This window comes from Sceloporus occidentalis, unplaced genomic scaffold (assembly GCF_023333645.1).
Source record: "Sceloporus occidentalis isolate IW3139 unplaced genomic scaffold, rSceOcc1.0.p SCAF_3, whole genome shotgun sequence".
Classification (NCBI taxonomy): domain Eukaryota; kingdom Metazoa; phylum Chordata; class Lepidosauria; order Squamata; family Phrynosomatidae; genus Sceloporus; species Sceloporus occidentalis.
In genome coordinates this window covers 30933666-30951647 of record NW_028316983.1, presented here as the reverse complement: position 1 = coordinate 30951647, position 17982 = coordinate 30933666, and the positions used below count along the sequence as shown (strand labels likewise).

General features: G+C 42.0%; 1 protein-coding gene across 7 annotated transcripts in view; it reads right to left on the bottom strand.

Moving 5' to 3' along the window:
* Positions 1-17982, bottom strand: part of DBNDD2 (dysbindin domain containing 2) — a 34018-nt gene that overhangs the window by 14005 nt on the left and 2031 nt on the right. The window contains exons 2-4 of one of the 7 annotated variants that reach the window (XM_089513954.1): positions 15201-15748; positions 14223-14367; positions 51-160 (exon numbers count right to left, since the gene is read on the bottom strand). The exons of 1 other annotated variant lie outside the window; for it this stretch is intronic. In XM_089513954.1, coding sequence (XP_089370080.1) covers positions 51-99 — 49 coding nt within the window. In that variant the 5' untranslated portion in view covers positions 100-160; positions 14223-14367; positions 15201-15748. The remainder of the gene's footprint in view (positions 1-50; positions 161-14222; positions 14368-15200; positions 15749-17982) is intronic. 5 more of the 7 variants (XM_089513956.1, XM_089513955.1, XM_089513957.1 and 2 more) reach the window with 5 other exon arrangements.

The window sequence follows — 17982 nt, the reverse complement described above, 5'->3', positions numbered from 1 at the left end:
AGTCCAATGCTCAAACCATGTTGTCTCCCATATATAGAGGCATAACTCACTTAACAAAGTGTTTTTACATCTGTTCAGCTCCCACCTTTTCTTCCTCATCCTCTGTTTAGCTGGAAATTTTTTTCAGCATTATCAGCACTGGGTAGATAGTGAAGGAGGGCTGCAGAAAAACAGACTTTTAGTGTCAGGTACAGTAAACCATACAAAAAGTCTGAGCTGGGAAAGAATGGGATTCTGCACTGTCTGATTTTACTGCAGCCATGTGTGCCTGCCTACAACAGACAAGATAAACAGCAGCTGCCAACAGGATCCCTTAATAAACATGTGAACAGCAAAACAGAGAAAAGGGAAGAGTGGATATGCCTTCCTCTGAAACTCCCTCCAGCATGTTAAAAATCAGAGATGTATAAGTATGGCCATACACAGAAACCATATGAAAAATAAGAGACTGGTGAAAGAAGCCATCCCTGGATGCATTTTTCAAGAAACTTTCAAGCAGTCTTTAGAAGGGTCAAAATGTTTATATTTACTTCTGCAAGGCTTACCTGACCTAGTTGTTCCTTTTATATGTGTATAATGTTACTTTTGAAGAAAAACTGTGCTGAAACATGCTGAACTGCTCTTCTTCCTTGTAGTGCAGGAACCTATCCCTATTCATTCCATGTTATTTCTGCCTTTAGTACTATATTTTCTATTCAAGAGGTAATGCTTACGGATGCATCCACTTTTAAAACTGAGGCATGTACTAAATTTTAAACCGAGATATGTACTAAATTAGATGGAGCAGAGAAGCAAAAAGCTGGTATATGTGAGCAGGAGGGGGATGAGTTAAATTCAAAATGCAAAATGGAACAAGAAGAATGAAGTGAACAAGGAGGACAAGGAAAAATGGCATTTGGTTCCAGGACCCCCCATGGAAACCAAAATATGTGAATACTCTAGTCCAATTAAATAAAAAGGCATTGTAAAATGGTGTCCCTTATACAAAATGGCAAAATCAAGATTTACTGTTGATTCGAAGGCTTTCAGGGCCGGCATCTATAGTTTTTTGTGGGGTTTTCGTGCTATGTGGCCATGTTCTAGAAGAGTTTTCTCTTCATTCGCTGAAGATGCCAGCCACAGATGCTGGCGAAACATCAGGAAGAAACTTTTCTAGAACATGGCCATATAGTCCCAAAACCCCACAAAAAACTCAAGATTTACTTTTTGGAATTTATATTTGTTATTGAATATTTTCAAGCTGTGGATGACTGAATCCATGGATAATGAATCCGTGGAAACAGCAGAGCATCTACCATGTGGAACAAATGTGATACAGAAAGAATTTAATCTCTCTTGCTTATTTTCTCAGACTCTAGTTTCCTAGAGCTAGTAACAGGAATTTACTCTTTTGGATTGCAGCTCCTAGAATTCCCCAGGAGGCATGGAACTGTAGTTCAAAAAAAGAACTTTCCCAAGCTCTGGTAATAATGCCCAATCATATATCATGCAATACATCCAGCATATTTCAAATCAAGAAATTATGGAACATAATGATGGAGTGGTCAGTAAGAGAATGCATGAATTGCATGGAGAAGGTCCCAAGCTTAGTCTCTGGTATCTTCACTATAAAAATATCAAGTGATGGAAAAACTTATTTCCAAGACACAGCAGGTCATCTAATAATCCAAACAGACTAAGGATTGGAAGAAGGTAGATATGGCTGTATTAATAAACCTTATGGTGATTTATGGCTTCCAAATGTTTAACAATAGCAGCAATACAATGAACCTCCTCTCCTGCCCCCTGTCCTGCCAAACTCTGTGTTTATGTATGTAGAGAGATCTTGTAGCTCCTTTGAGACTAACTGAAAGAAAGAAGTTAGCAGCATGAGTTTTTATAGACTTTCTCAGATGCATTTAGTTATGCATCTAAATAAGTAGACTTAAGTCTATGAAAGCTCATGCTGCCAACTTCTTTCTTTCAGTTAGTGTCAAAGCTGCTACAGGATCTCTCTACATATTGATTCTACAACATGGCTGTATACAGCATGGCTGTAGGTGTGTGTGTGTGTGTTCCTTCAAGTTCCCTGTTGACTTATGATACTTAGGTTACCAAGCATGGATTTGTGTGTGGAAGAACAGGGTTTCATTAAGTTCTGGTTTTTAAAAGAACTCAGAATGTTTTAATTATCTTTGGTAACAGGTTCTGGTTTATGGATCTCAAAGTGCTAATTGAAAAGAAAAGTAGTTCTTACAAATCTGAAGTCTACTTACTCTTGGAATATAGGCTAAATCAGAGGAAGAGAACTCTTTCTGCCCCCCTCCACGTTGGAATTTAAATTTCAGCTCCCCAAAACCATAGTAGTGTGGCTAATGGCAAGGAATAAGCAGGCTATGGTCCAAAATATCTGTAAGGCCAAAGATCTCCCACCCCTGGGACTAGTGAAATTCATGTGGCTGCAGTACAAAGCAAAGCTTTCTCTAGTGGATCATCTATCATGTGGAATTATCTCCCATCAAGCAGGATCCCAGGGTGCATCTACACTGCAGAATTAATGCAGTTTGACACCACTTCAACTGCCATGGCTCAATGCTATGGAATTCTGGGATTTGTAGTTTTGTGTGGTATTTAGCCGTCTCTGTCAAAGGGCTCTGGTGTCACCACAAACTACAAATCCTAGTATACCACAGGATGCAGCTATGGCAGTTAATGCAGTGCCAAACTGCATTAATTCTTCAGTGTGGCAGCAGCCCCCATGTTTGGCATTTTTGCCACACCTGAGCATTTTCATGATTATCTTCCTTCATTGCTTTTTTCATGTTATTGGTTTTTTCCAATGTTATCATTATTTTAATAATTGGCATTATTAACTGTTCTAAAATAATTAAAGTGACAAAATAACAAGCTAATGTAAAGGCTTCCTCCTATATTTCTACTTCCAACCAATGATGGACAGGATTGCTCAGTGTAGTGAGCTGATATGGTTTCCTGCCTCTCCAACCAGCGCTGATTCTCTTCATTCCAGCAAAGCCCTGATGATCACTGGAATCCATTACTAACAGGCTAGACCAGTCAGCTGCCTAGCCCAGTTTTCTCACAGAAAGTGCCCAGCAATTAAAAGCAGGAGCAAACAAATGATGAAAGAAGTTGACGAAGGGGATTTAGATTGCTTCGATAACAGTCCTGCTTCCCTAGTCTAAACATTACTGGTAGGGTTGTTTGATTTTACAAAACCATCAAATGATGAAAACCAGCAAGGTCTTTTTTGCGGCTTTAGTCCCAAAACTGTTGATAAAGATAATAATAATTTTTTTTAAAAAACCTTTCACTTCCCACAGAGATCTAGTTCCAGAGTAGTTTCATGGTTTGGACCAAAAAAGAGAGAGAGAGAGAGAGACAGGGAGGAGTCCTATAATTTTTCCCAGCTGGGTGCATATTCTCTTTTTTTCTTGAAAAAATAATCTGAGCCAAGGTAACTGAAATTCTTCTCTAGAAAAGCTAGATTGTGCAATGCACAAGGCACATAGATTTTGCAAAATTTACTCCATTTCCACCAGCTGTGAGGAAAGAAACAAAGGCTCCATTCCCACTGGCCCATTTAACGTGGGTGGAACTGGGTAGATCCGGATGCCCCTCCCCCAAATCTCTCCATTAGCAAGTGCCCACTAGATTTGAGGGGCATTTTAACCCGAATGCCTTATCGGGTTTAACTTGAAGGCACCTGCTGTCAATCAAGCGATCATCATAGGTGACATTTGCAGGGACATCGGAAGTGTGCTTCCCCCCTCCTTTTTTTTAAAGAGCCATGCACAAAATGCCCCAAGGTGCGCAGATTTTGTCAAAATTTAAAATCTCTTGTGTGTGTGTGTGTGTGTTGTGGGCATTTGGGTCAGTGCAGGTTATGATCTGCCCTTGGCCCCATTTTCAACCCCAAAATGCAAGCTAATGCATCCTGTATCCCCCACTCCTTGCCACCCCAGAATACCTCATACACAGGTAGTAGTAGTAGTAATAATAATAATAATAATAATAATAATAATTTCCTCACCTCGGAAATGCCAGAAAAGGATGCGATTGCCATGCATTCTTTTTTGCTTTTAAAAGCAACTCAGGGCTAGCCCTGAAGAGACAGTAGCAAAAGCATGTATCATTTTGCCAGTTGCCTAATTTACAAGAGCAACAAATGTAACATTCGAATTGTAGGATTGATTCGCAAAGGAAAAAAGTCTAGCCCATTTGCAACATTTCCCCTTTGCTGGAAGCCAGCAAATAGAAGGGAAAGTGAACAAGCAGCTAGCCATGTTCTATCTATCTATATATCTGCCTCAAGAAAAAAAAGCATGTGCATATTTTGTCAAAAATAATTTTAAAAAATAAAAAAGGGGGGGGAAGGTGCCTGATGGGAGCTCCGTTTGTGCCCTGCCTTTGACCTGACCTGACCTGACCCTTTTCCTCCTGCTAAAGGAGCTTTGCCATTGCCTTCCACTGAGGCTGAGAGAGAGTCACCTGTCAGTTCCAACTGACCCATGGAATCAATTGGGAATAAAAGGGAAATGCAGCGCAGGCATTCTGACTGTAGCATCCTCATACAATAATAATAATAATAATAATAATAATAATAATAATAATAATAATCCAGGAGCAAGAGGAAATAAAGCACAAGCAAGCACACAGATATGTCACCCAAAAAATCATGCGCATAAATTGTCAAAAATAAAAGCCTGATTTTACAGCCTGATTTCCCTACATCCCTCCTCCGGCTTGGCCCCGCAGCCCAATTTCCCTTGGCATTCCTCCTCCTCCTCTTTCCTTCCGACCCTCCCCTCCCCTCCCAAGCTGCCCTGGCTCCTTCATCCTCCTCCTCCTGCTCCGTTAGAGAATGCCCTCCATGGCTCCCTTCTTCCCACAGCTCCTCCCTCCTCCTCCTCCTCCTCCTCCTCCATCACTTTCTCCACTCCCCCCTGCCCTCCCTCTTACAGCCCTTTGCAGCCCAAAAGTCACCCTGATTTCCCCTTTTGCCTCCTCTCAGCCTCCTGTCTTTCGGCTCTTTCCTCCTCTTCCTCTTCCTCCCCCTCCCCTCGGATGAGGGGAGGGAATGCTCTGACCTCTGCCTGCCCTCCGACCCTAATCCCTCCCTGAATTTGCCCTGATCATGATTGAGGGCAAGTTCATATTTTGCGGAACCCGGGTCTTTTCAGAAAAGACAGATTTTAGCCTGATTCTGGATACCTCAGGGTAAGGGGCATTTCCTTGTGCAAGCCTCGACATGGATTGTGAAAGAATTGGGCCCAATATGAACTTCACATGCAAATTTCGAATCCTCAACCGGGTTAAATGGTAGTCTGAATGGGCCCAAAGTGAGATGAAGGCACCAAAGCCTCCCCACCAGACAACCAAAAAATATAGACCACATCCATGGCTTCAGAAACATCACCAGACATCACTACCCTTCAGATGTAAGATTAACTTTGTAGTGGAAAGGACTAGAAACTTGCCTTTTAAAATATAAATGACAACAACTACACAGTATTCCATTAAAAAGATACTCCATTCTGAAATTAACAATTCCTGAGACTTTTTTCCCCTAATCCTTTCTGAAAGCAGGGCATGCCAAGATAATGTTTGACTGCCTAGCATTTTCCCCAAAACTCTTATTATGTCTTAATTTTAAAACCACTCTGTTTATTCTAACTGCTGCCTAGTCTCAGAACCATACTTATTTTTTGTTTATTTATTTGACATTACCTATGTGGATATGCCACACTCTCACAGAAGGTTACTGGGTCACCTCACACTACTTTGCAAAGGACAATGATCCCTTTGAAGGTATTCTCTAAATCTATTTAAGCTCCTCTCAGAGCAGAGAGCCTTTCAAAGATAAAAAACAAAACCATAAGAAGGGAGACAGGGATCTGGACATCTCCAGCTGGGTTGCTTGCAATGTACTATATTACTATTTAAACTAGAGCAATGTGTTCTACATATGCCTGTACATCTATGCATATAAACTGAAGTTTTTATATTAATATGCAGAATGGTTTTAAAAATACAATGGGTCCTAGATATCTGCTAGGGTTTGCTTCCAGAACACCCCATGGATACAAAAATCAGGTCCCATTATATACTATGGGATAGTAAAATGGTGTCCCTTATATAAAATGGCAAAATCAAGGTTTGCTTTTTGGATTTTTTAAAATATATATATATTTTCAAGCAGTGGATTGAATGGATTGGATCTGTGGATGCAGAATCCATGGATAAGGAGGGCTGACACAACAGAGGTTGGAAGTAATGTATTACAAAAAATTGTTTCCAATTGCCCCCAAGTAGACTTTGACTGATAGAGACACCTCTGTCCTTATCTGCTCTACACAGGTCCTGCAGGCCCAGGACTGTGGCTTCTTTGAGTCTATCCATCTGATATGTGGACACCCTTTCTTTTTACTGCCCTCCACCTTTCCTAGCATTTTTGCCTTTTCTACTGAGTTATTCCTTCTCATGATATGTCTGAAGTATGACAGTCTCAATTTGGAAATCTTGGCTCCCTCTGAAAGTTCAGGCCTGATCCATTCTAGGACCCATTTGTCAGTATCATCAGTACTCTTCTCCTGAATCACATCTCCAGTTAATTGATCCACCTTTTGTCAGCTTTCCTCTTCATCCAACTCTCACATCCTTACATGTTGGGCAATACAATTGTTTGAACTATCCTAACTTCACTGTTCAGTTTTATGTCTTTACACTTTATGATCTTGTTTACTTCCTGCATAGTTGCCCTGCCCAAGCAGTCATCTTCTAATTTCTTGACTGCAACCTCTGTTCTGATGAATGATTTAGCAAGGTAGGGGAACTTTTTTTTACTATTTCTATTTCTTTGTCATCTAAATGGAATTTATGTAAATTTTCCATTGTGATTATTTTTGTTTTCTTAATGTTCAACATTAAGCCCATCTTGGTACTTTCTTCTTTTACTTTCTTTAATAACTGTTCCAAGTCTTTGTTGTTTTCAGCTAGTAGTATGGCATCGTCTGCATATCTTAGATTGTTTTATTACTTCCTCATAAATAATTTTTTTCCTGAAATTTCTTGTTAATGTGCTTCCAAGCCAACTCCAACTTATAATGATTCTTTAATAGGGTTTGCTTGGCTGAGGAGGTTTGTCAATGCCTTCCTTTAAATCTGAGAGTATGTGCCTTGCCCAAGATCACACAGTGGATTTGCTCAGCTGAGCAGGGATTCTCAAATCATTATATCTTGCTCGCTCATTCTCTGAAATTACTAAGGAATAACACACCTATGTTACAACTGAAATGTAACTTGGGATAAACTTCACTTCTTTTAACTGTAACTATATTTGTAGTTATTTTGAAAATTACAGAGTAACTGTGGCCTCACACTTAAACATGTTTCTGGGATAGTCTGATAACTTGCAGCATTCTGATATTGTAAAAAAAAAAAAGTTATAGCTATGTACTTTCTTTTAATTTTATTTATTATTCATAATAGTAATATTTATTTTTAGCCCACCTCTCCCTATGGATTGAGGTGAGTTACAATATAAAAAGGATGTTTTGAATAACATGAAGAGAAATGTTGCCATAATTCTGTAACTCAGGTGCACACCTTCAAGCCACCTGTTATCATTCATGGCAACCCCATGAATTTAGAAACTGGGGCCGTGTGTGACTCTAACTAATTACTTTTTAAAAATAGCTCCAAGTTCATTGCTGAAGTAGCCCCCATGATTTCATACACATTGCTGGATATCATCCACCACAGGTTGTTTCAGATGGGACAGCAGCCTAGCACATCAAATGCTCAGGTTCATCCCTGCAACAAGTACAGTAAGGGGGTGTTCCCACTTGGCAGATAAAACGGATTATATTGGCGCGATTCTGATTCGGATTATGTTCCGGGAATAATTCAAATTTTTTCCATCGTTTCCATTACCAAAAGGGGCAAATTACCTCAATTCATTTAGACCCTGTTTTCGTTCCCATTTATTTTAAATCGCTTTATTTTAAAGTGGATTAACTTGCTCCCCATTCCCATTTGTGTTCACAAGCTGTCAATCAAGCGCATAGGCTTCAGACGTCACAAGTCTAGGGGTTTTTTATTTTTAGGGCAGCCAATGAAAATTGGCTGCATCCAAGGCTCTTCTGTTGTGTCTCCCCAGACTAGAAGGAGGCTTGGCAAATCGGATCAAGGAGGAGAAGGCAGTGGGCTTCATTATTGGGGAGAGAATCTTTGGAAAAGAGAGAAGATAAGGCTCGATCCCCCCCCCCCTCAGATCCCTGGACATCCAGGCTTTCCATTCCTCAAAATCACTTTGCCTTCCCCATTGCTCCCTGGGCTGTCTGGGGGGGGCGATCAAGCAGGCATGTCCTGCAAAGCCCATCTGCTGCTCAGGCGCTCAGGTAGGCAGAGGTGAAAAAAGAATAGTTTAAAATGGTGTTCAATGGGTCTCCTCACACATCGGTCTATGAATGTGGAGCAGAAGGGAGGTTGCAATCCACCAGGGGAAAGTCTATGCGAATTGAAGAAAATGGCACTGGCAATGCAGATAGAGAACAAAAAGGTGACACCCCCTGGCCAGCCCCTTGAGCACTGCTCTTCCCATCTCCAGGTTCCCAAATCAGACACCCTTTCATTCCCATTTGGATACCGCGAATCGTACCCCGGTTTCAAAAATAACCCACGTTATAACCTACAATTTTTTAAAACCGGTTTATAGGTGTCTAATTTGAATTATACGATATAATTCGATTTTGAATCGAATTGCAGTGGAAACGATTCCAGGGCATTGAGGAACTAATTTGGGCATCAGTGGTAATGACACCTCTTAATTCGCTTCATGATCCGCTTTATAGGCAAGTGGGAACGCAACCTAAGAATACTGCTCTTTCGCTGCTGAATAACCACAGCCACTTATATTAACCCTTTTTCCAAATCTAGGATTAAAAGTCTGGGTTTCAGCTCAGAAGCAATTGCTTCCAGACACGCTTCAACCCTGGCACCTGCAATTAATCCCAACTCTTATTCCATGATTAGATAATCCTATATTAGCACACAACACAGCTCAGAGCTGCTCCTTCTGTCCCTCGTCCTTAGCAGACCAAATCCAACCACTGAGGAAACATACCAAGACTACAGGCCATAGAAAAGGGGAGGCATCTGGACAAAGAGAGATGGGACTGGTTGGTACCATGATTGTGTCAGTACATGCCAAAGCTTGCACAAAACATCTTATGTTAGGAGCCGGAATCAAAAAGATGTGTTGGGACTTTTTCCCCAGATAAATTAACTGGCCTGCTGATAAATTCCCCTGATGAGATTTCATTAGCCATCTGGGCAGCTGGCCATAAGTACTGAATTGCTATTATGTAACCCATGCAAATAACCATAGGGTTAGATGAACAGCTGACAACGGGTCCCAGTTACCCCATGACTGCAGTGAGGGTCAGAGACAGTGTCGTCTCACTTCCCACTTCCCTTCTTTTTTGTTTACTACCCTTGCCATTTATCTTGGGCCAGATGGGAAGCACAGAGGCTGTAGATGTACATTTCATCTTTGCTGAGACAGGACCAGAAAAGAAGAGAGCGTACCATTCCCCTTCTCCCCGTGTGACTTATGGTCTTACGCTTGCACTGCCGGGTGCTACGATTGCCTCATTGGGATGGCATGTTCCCCACGACTGTTACGCATTCCTGTACAATGCTGGTCCTTGTGTGCTAAAATCTGTCTTTAAGGAGAGGCGGGGAGGGGACAGAAATACCTGCTGCTTAGGATTTTCTTTCCCATGGCTTCCAACCAATGGGGCCCCAGCCCCATGTACATTGACACAGCTGGGGGAAATGCAGTACCACTTCTCCCTTGAGCTGACATCCCACCATGCAGCCACTTGGATTCTAAGAGCATCAAATGGCCACCAAGCTCCCTACTGCCTGTTAATCCTTCCAGCTTTTGCTCCTAACTCATTAGCCATTACACACTGAAGTTTGGGTCTGAATGTAAGCAAGGAAATTGCAAGGAAGGGCTAGGGTTGGAAATGAGGCCTTGGGATTCTAATTCCTCTATTCATTGTTTGTCTGCAAAAAATTTACAAAGGGGACAAAGATGAAAGCTGGTGACATGAACAACTGCTTCACCTGTTTCCAAGGGAAGAAGGGCACCAAACTCAGATAACAGAAAGGTCAGTGTCAACCATTTCTAATAAATAATCATACTCCTGGGTGTATGTGTGCTATACACAGCTTCTTGTTTGTTTCATTCAATTTTAATCCTACCATTCCATTGAGAGCCAGTATGTGCAGTGCTTTGAGTGTTAGACTATGATGCTGGAGACCAGGATTCAAAGCCTTTGTCAGCCATGGAAACCCACAGAGTGACTTACAAGTTACATTTTCTCACCCTCAGAGGAGGTCAATGGCAAATCCCCTCTGAACAAATCTGACCAAGGAAACCCCGTCTTAGGGTTGTTGTAAGTGAGAAACAACTGGAAGAAACACAACTACAACATCCTTCCTCCACAGAGCTCAGGGTGGAACAAATGGTTCTCCTTGCTTCTTTTATCTTCACAACAGTCCTGTGAGGTGGACTAGGGTGATGGATGGTGGGACTGGCCTGGGGTCATTCGATGGGTTTCATGGCAGAGTGGAGATTTGATCTCAGGATTCTTTGGCCCTTTTCTAATCTACTAACCACAACCATAACAACAATGGACAGTAACCATTGCCTGCACCTCCTCCCAGCTCCAGTGTTAGATAACTGGGCTCCACAGCAGTTAGGACATTCCAATATTTTGTTGGACTGCATTTCCACTCAGCCCCACCCATCCTGGCCAGCGGTAATCAGGAGTAGGGCTTCATTAACAGCAGGAAGGCCATGAGTTCCCCAGCCCTGAATTGAACTCTTACTATGAATGCAGATCTCCCTGGTGGGATACATTGCTGACCCAAACCTTTAAAAACTGGAAGTTGTTAATTTATTAGATCAAGTTGGCTACTGTCCACAAAAGCTTATGATATAATACTACCTGATGGCCTTTTAAGGCCTCACAAAGCTCTTTGTTGTTTTTCTTGGAATTTGTTATCTGGCTATTGTTATCTGGCAATCATGTATCACTAATAATAAGTCATTCAAGATGGTTTCATCATTCCCCTGCTTGGTACACTCCCCACAATTTAAAATACACCGAACAAATGGAATCACCAGCTTTTTTTACATTAACATTCCAGGCAGAACAAAATGGCATATTGTCTTGTGGAAGGTTCAGTGAACAGAGGGATGGAGCTAGACACACAAGTTCAAATCCCACTTAAGGCATAGGTTGTGTTCTACAAATATTTTTTCTCTTGGTTTCCCATCTGTAAAGTAGTAGTAACAATGACTTACTAAGATAAGGCCTATATCGTGGTAAGGCCTATAAAGGAAGATGATGACACACGGAAGGTTTGCAACAAAGATTAGAAGTCACCTGGGGCCAAGTTCAAATGTCCATTCAATCTTGGTTGGTTATAGGTTGTAAAAATCACTAAGCCCATCTATGCAAGACACTTTACAGAGATTAAAAGTTCTATATAAATTGTAAAAGGGATGAAGATGGCTTTCCAGTAGTGTACAGATTCAGCCCTCAAAATCCCTTATCCCTGATATGAATGCTAAATTCAAAAGTTCAGAAATGTTCCTTTTTGTACTACAAATCCCAGACTCCCTCAGCCAGCATGGCCACTACCCATGATGGCTGGAGATTCTGGTAGCTCAGACAAGAGAAATGTTTCCAAACTCTGCTAAATTATACTTAGCCTTATAAAGGTCAGGCTCTTCTTTCATACAGAGGGCCATGCAAATGCACCTTCCAATGCTATTGTCCGCAAAGGAACTTATCTTCAGCAGCCTAGTGCTTCTGAAGAAGGAGGTTCTTTTGAGATATCATGACTTTTTATTTTCAAAAGTAACCCTGAGCACAGGGCCTTATAGCCCTACATTTCCCCCCTTCCCCTTCCTGAAGAAAATAGTCAACAACAGAAATGAGGAGTGGGAAGACCTGTACAGAAGTAGTGTACTAAGAACAAAGAACAGGATTAACCCAGAGTTCAAGGGGGGTGAGTGAGATGCCTAGATTCTTTGTGTAGCATTAACACCAGTAAGTAATGCCCTATTTTGGCCAAGCGTTGACAGGATTGTCTGGTTGCATTTCCGCTGGGAGTGGTAGCATTTGTCATTTCTTCCTTGTCCTGCTGGATCCTGAATACAAACACCCTCTGTGCACCAGGCAGTGTGAATGAAAGAATGAGGCAGAGGGGGAGGCTTGTTAATGTAGGCAGAAATCCAAGAGAAGAAGGGTAAGGCTTTTCTTCATTTTCAAGGCTCTTAAAGCTCCCAACTGCTTAAAGGGCAAACGATGCTGAAGGAGCCCTGGGGGCTAAGAAAGAGTCCCAAGTGCAGATACAGAGAACAGAGGTATAACACTTCGGGTGCTGCAAAGGCTGCAGATTCTGTGGTTGGTTAGGAAAAATGATGAACCACATTTGGCTATCTAGCCTATGGTTCATAGGTTGCCCACCCAGCCACAGTATAAAACAAAATGCTTGCATGTGTGCAAAAGCAAACTATTTCTCAGGCTCCATTACTGTTGCCAGAGCAACCTTTTGGAGCATCATAAAACATAACTGTTTATGCTCTTTGCTGCTCATAATGGCACTTCAGATCCCTGCTCAGCTGTGGAAACCCATTTGCTGACCTTATCACATAGGGAAAATCGGGGGTTTAAACACCAATTATCGCGTGAAAATTGCACAATCATGATTTCCTTTCGCACCAGTAGATATAACAGCATCCAAAACAACATTGCCAGAATGAACCTTACAGGATTGCAGTTCTGAGTCTAGTGATACATTGATGAAGCCTTCCTCAATTTAAGAATCTCTAGATATCCTGAACTACAACTCCCATCATTTCTAGCCCCAACTATTATAGATAGTGATACTGGGAGTTGTAGTGCAATGCATCCAGAGGACACCTGGTTAGGAAAGGTGTGCCAGTGCATTTCAAGTTCTGAAGGAATTTTTAAAAAAATAAACACAAACAAACCTCCACACACTCCACTTTAGTAATCTTTAAAATTATCCTATAAATAGATTATTATTCCCATACTACAGATGGAAACAACAGTAGTTTGTTTAATGGTCACTTTTCATGTTCATAGCCAAGGTGAAATTTAGGCTTTTAGTTCATATTCTTAGCTTCTAATACTACAATATCATACAGAGATTAGGATCTCTGCCAAAGACTGTGAAAGTGGTATTCCCATGGTTCTGCACAAGCAAAAGAGTTCAATATGCAAATTCTGTACTAAGGAGAGAGAAATTCTGTAACATATAAGTGTTGCACAGATTTCTTCTTTTGCATAAATTTATGCTATCTATGCTGTTCATCAGGAGGTGCAAGAGCTAAACCACACACTGAAGATCCAGTATGCAACTGTGGAAATATTGCTATGGCCTACCTCAGGCTCCCAAAACTGTCCAAGACATTAAGATATTTTCAAGTTATATTTAAAATAAAAAGAAGAAACAAAGAAAAGTTTTTATATGTTTTAATTACGATCTCTTGAAGAAGCCCTAGTGACCTCTCAAGGAACCTTAAGGTTTCAGGGAACACTGCCTGAGAAATCCTGATCTAAGCAGTACAAATGTTATTTGTCATTTGGAGGAGCATCTTATAAAGCTTCGGCTAGGTTTATTTAACTCATTTAATTCCAGTTGTTAATTTCATCACAGGGTTCATAATTTATATCATGAAAAGCATGAAAACCAAACCCTATTTGATTTTATTCTGCACTTGGATGGTAGTTGGAAAGACCAGTTCCTCGGAGAATATGCAGAATGCACTACCATCATTGCCTGAAATATGCACTTGGACTTACAGTAAATGGCACAGGCTTCCATCTAGGCTCAGATACCCTTTTTCTTTAAGTACTGTATTTAGACTACTGGTTTAATCCACTGTAAGGCTGTTCCGGTGCCCTGTAGGAGACCTTCAAGAGAGCAACAAGATACTGGAAATATCTCCCAAAAAGGAATTTGTTCAAAAAGGAATTCTAATCCACAGCTAAGGCGAGAATATTCCTTATGGATTTATTGTTCATGGGAGAAGCACGGCCCTTTTAAGGTTGAACTAGGCAGGGATAGTGATGACTCTGCTCTGCCTGGACAAAACATAACACACAGACTCTGACCTGGTTTGTTGTCCTTGATGTTCTGGGAGACTCTTGCCCTCACGCCTCATCCTTGCTAATGCGCTCGTGGTTTTATCCTACTCGTCATTCTATATAAAGTAACTCCTGGCCCTGTAAATAGCAGGGTCTTATGATGTAGTCTCTGCTGGGGAGAGAGAGTTGGGGAGAGGGGGAAATATTTTTAGCTCTGAGACTCGAGGGATTTGAGGATTGGCTAGCCTAGCTTTTATTATGAATTTGTGACAGAGAGAGGGTCACAGGGTGCCACCTCCTCACCCCGTTCTCTTTCCTTCCAACTCTCTGCCAAAACCACTGCCTCTCTTGGCTTCTGTGCCTCCTGCACTTCCTTTCACGGTGGTTTGGATTATTTTATGCTTTTGCTGCAGCCTCATATCCCAAAGGAAGGCTGCGGGAAGCGTTTCGATGGGAGTCTTTTTGATGAATTCTCTCTCTCTCTGGTTTCAGGCCAGTTCATTCTTGGAGGCTTTTGTATCTAATGATCTGCTTCTCCATCATTCCCATGGAGGAGGAGGAGGAGGAGGAGGAGGAGGAGGAGGAGGAGGAGGAGGAGGAGGAGGAGGAGGAGGAGAGTTTTTAGGAAGACTGTTGCTCAGCCATGTTTCTCTAGGGAACAATACAGACTAGATTCCTCAGGATCAGTGCTACCGTATTACTCTTTATAACCTATTCTTCAAGAAAAGGGCTTTAAACCTGAACAGAGAGAACTGTCAGCATAGATTCCATCCCACTTCAGTTAATAAAGAATGGCTGCTCATCTCTCAGATATTACTTTAACAGCCACAGTGGACTAGTGCCAAACTAGAATGCTGTTAAATGCATCTTTGGATTTTACGAACAGTTAAATAGACAATTCAGATATATTCTTCCTGGGGAAAAAATATCAAAAATATTTAGTATCAGGGATAGTGTGTATGTGGGGGATGCATCAATGAAGGAAATGAAATATATCATACTTACGAAGACAGGCATTGCATGGGTTCCTTGTGGCAAAGGAAGTTGACAATGAGCAAAATGTTGTGTGCAGTGTGAATGACTGTATCCACACTGCAGAAATAATCTGGGTTTGACTCTGCCTTAATTGATTTGGCTCAAGCTATGGAATTTTGAGAACTGGACCTGGTGGTGGCCCCAGAGCAGAAATCCCAGAATTCCATAGCATTGAGCAAGCCAGTTAAAGCGGATTATTTCTGCAGTGTGGATGCAGCCACTGGGAGCCATATGAATATGGCAGAACTGATAAAAGAATGCACATGAAGCAAAGGTGATGGTTCAGAAGAAAGAGTGTCCACAAGGCAAATGGAAAAGCATTCATTCCACCTGTCATCTCTTCACGGGGGTGGGCAAGCATCTTGTCATCACCACTTATTTATATGTATTTATTTAAGTGTTAATGGATTTATTTGGTGATGGTAATGGAAGCCGCACCACTCCAGAGCAGACCCTGGCAACAGCTTCTGTACAGACCAAGAGCCGAGCAACATAAAATCCTTGTCATCTTGAGGAAGCTGGGAGGGGAAAAGACATGTAGATAAATTATGGGGATTAGGCAGAACAAGAACAGAATGGGCCTACCTCCTTAACCTTTGTTTTTTGAGCTGCTGAAATTTCTGAAATTAGGAAGAGTAAGGTAACTGCATCAGGTGGTAGTGGGAGCCCCCTGGCCAGTTCCCTCTCTTGGAAGACAGAGCTGTATGTGCCACATGTCCTGTTCCACAAGCATGCTGTCCCCAGTTGAGGTGGTGGAAGATATTACCCCACTGAGAGTGTTGACATTAAGAGTAAATTGCTGGTCTCACTGGCTTCTCTACCTGGAATGGAGGAGATTCCATTTTGTTCATGCTTCAGGCACTAACATGTCTTGTGCTGGGATGGGTTGTAGAGGAAGGTATGGTTTGGCTAAAATGGAGAGTAGGACTTGTGTAGCTTGTTTAGAACCTCCTTGCCTTTCCCTCATCAAGATTCAAGAACTGTCCTAAAGGAAATAGCGATCTACAGCTTGGTGCATGTGAATCCAGACATACATACATCCCAAGGTCCACCTTCTCCCACATTGTCAGAGCTATAGACCTTTCCTCGCTGGAAAGAAATGCTTTCAAAATGTGCTTTAATGGTGACAGGGCAGTGATGGCCAGCCTTATCATTAGGCAAAGTGACTGAAATGCCTCAAGCAGGACATGGTGGGTGGGACAGGAACACACACACACACACACTTTTCCTCCTGCAAGGGTTGTTCAACAGTGGAATAAATAGCCTTGGAAGGTGGCAGACTCTCCATCTTTGGAGGTCTTTAAACAATTTGGATGGGATGTTTTAGTTGTGAATTCCTACCAAACAAAGGGTTGGACCTTCTGGTCTCTTACAGCTCTAAGATTCCATGATTCCTAAGTATGCAGTTATTTTCTTTTCTTGGAAAACACAGATATATCTGCCACAGGGATGAGTCTGCCACCGCCTCCCAAAAACAAGTCTGCTGTCTCAAATACGATGGAAAGAAAACACAATCTCCCCACAAATGTTGAAATAATATTTAAACAAGAGATCATTTAGCATCTTTATATTGGTGAAGGAGTGCCATTTTGTCTTTTGCCTCAGGTGTCAAAATATCTTGGGCTGGTCCCCTGGATGTTGCCAAGAAATGACAAAACTGTACAGATGCAGGTGCAGGCAGAGGCTTCTCTGTAAGTCTTCACAGACATATACGAGGGGTGCGAAATTGCTGAGATTTACCGAGCTTTAATTACAGAAAGGTGGGGTAGTGATATGAATGCTGGACTGTGACTCTGAAGGCCAGGGTTCGATTCCCAGCTTGGTCATGAAACCTGCTGGGTGGCCTTGGGCAAGTCACGCTTTCTCAGCCTTAGGGGAAGGCAGTGGCACACCTCCTCTGAACAAATCTTGTCAAGAAAACCCTATGATAGGGTCGGGTAGGGTCGCCATAAGTCACAAATGACCTGAACATACACAACACACAAAAGGAATGAAGTGCAAAGCTGTGTGTGTGCTTGTAAGGTGAAGCCATACAAAATAGATGTTTTTAAAAGAGAGAGAGAGATCATGAATTCAGGCCTCTGAGTCAGTTCAGCTTGGCAAGAGAAAAGAATGCTGTGGGCTGCTGTTTGCATGACATTCAATACTAATGGGGTGACTACAGTTACAAGACAATGGTGAGGATGGTTCCCAGCTGTTGCTCATTACAAAGAGGTGTGAAGCCTCTGAGCTCTGCCTAGAGCAGCTTCTACACAGTAGCTGAAGTGAGCGCCATATTCCAGCTGCTTCGCCCATGTTTCTCCTCAGCAAGATCAGGAAGGTGATGATTTAGACTGGGATTAAAATAATACAGTTGTCTGTCTCTGTGTGTGTGTTTTCAATGGAGAGATGCTGGCATGACTTGAATTCTAATCAGATGCAAAGGCCCCTCACAAGTGTCCAAGGTGGGACCTGAGTGTTGGGAGGGCCCATCTGTTCTGTTCAATCCATAGATGGGGCAGGAGGGAAAATCCAGAGTGGGGTTAGAAAGATGCTCCCTCTCCAGGTGATCAGACCTCCTCCTCTTCCAGAACATATCCTACATTTCAGCCTTCTGTCCAGGAGGAATTCCAAAAGGTCCTCCATTCTGTGCATGACTCAGAAGCATGAATTTGTATTTCTGTGAGTGTTTTTAGCTTTTATTTGGTTATCTCCTACATTGTTCTAGAATGCCCTACATGTTGTGGTGCTCCTGAGAGTCGCGTGGGCCTCC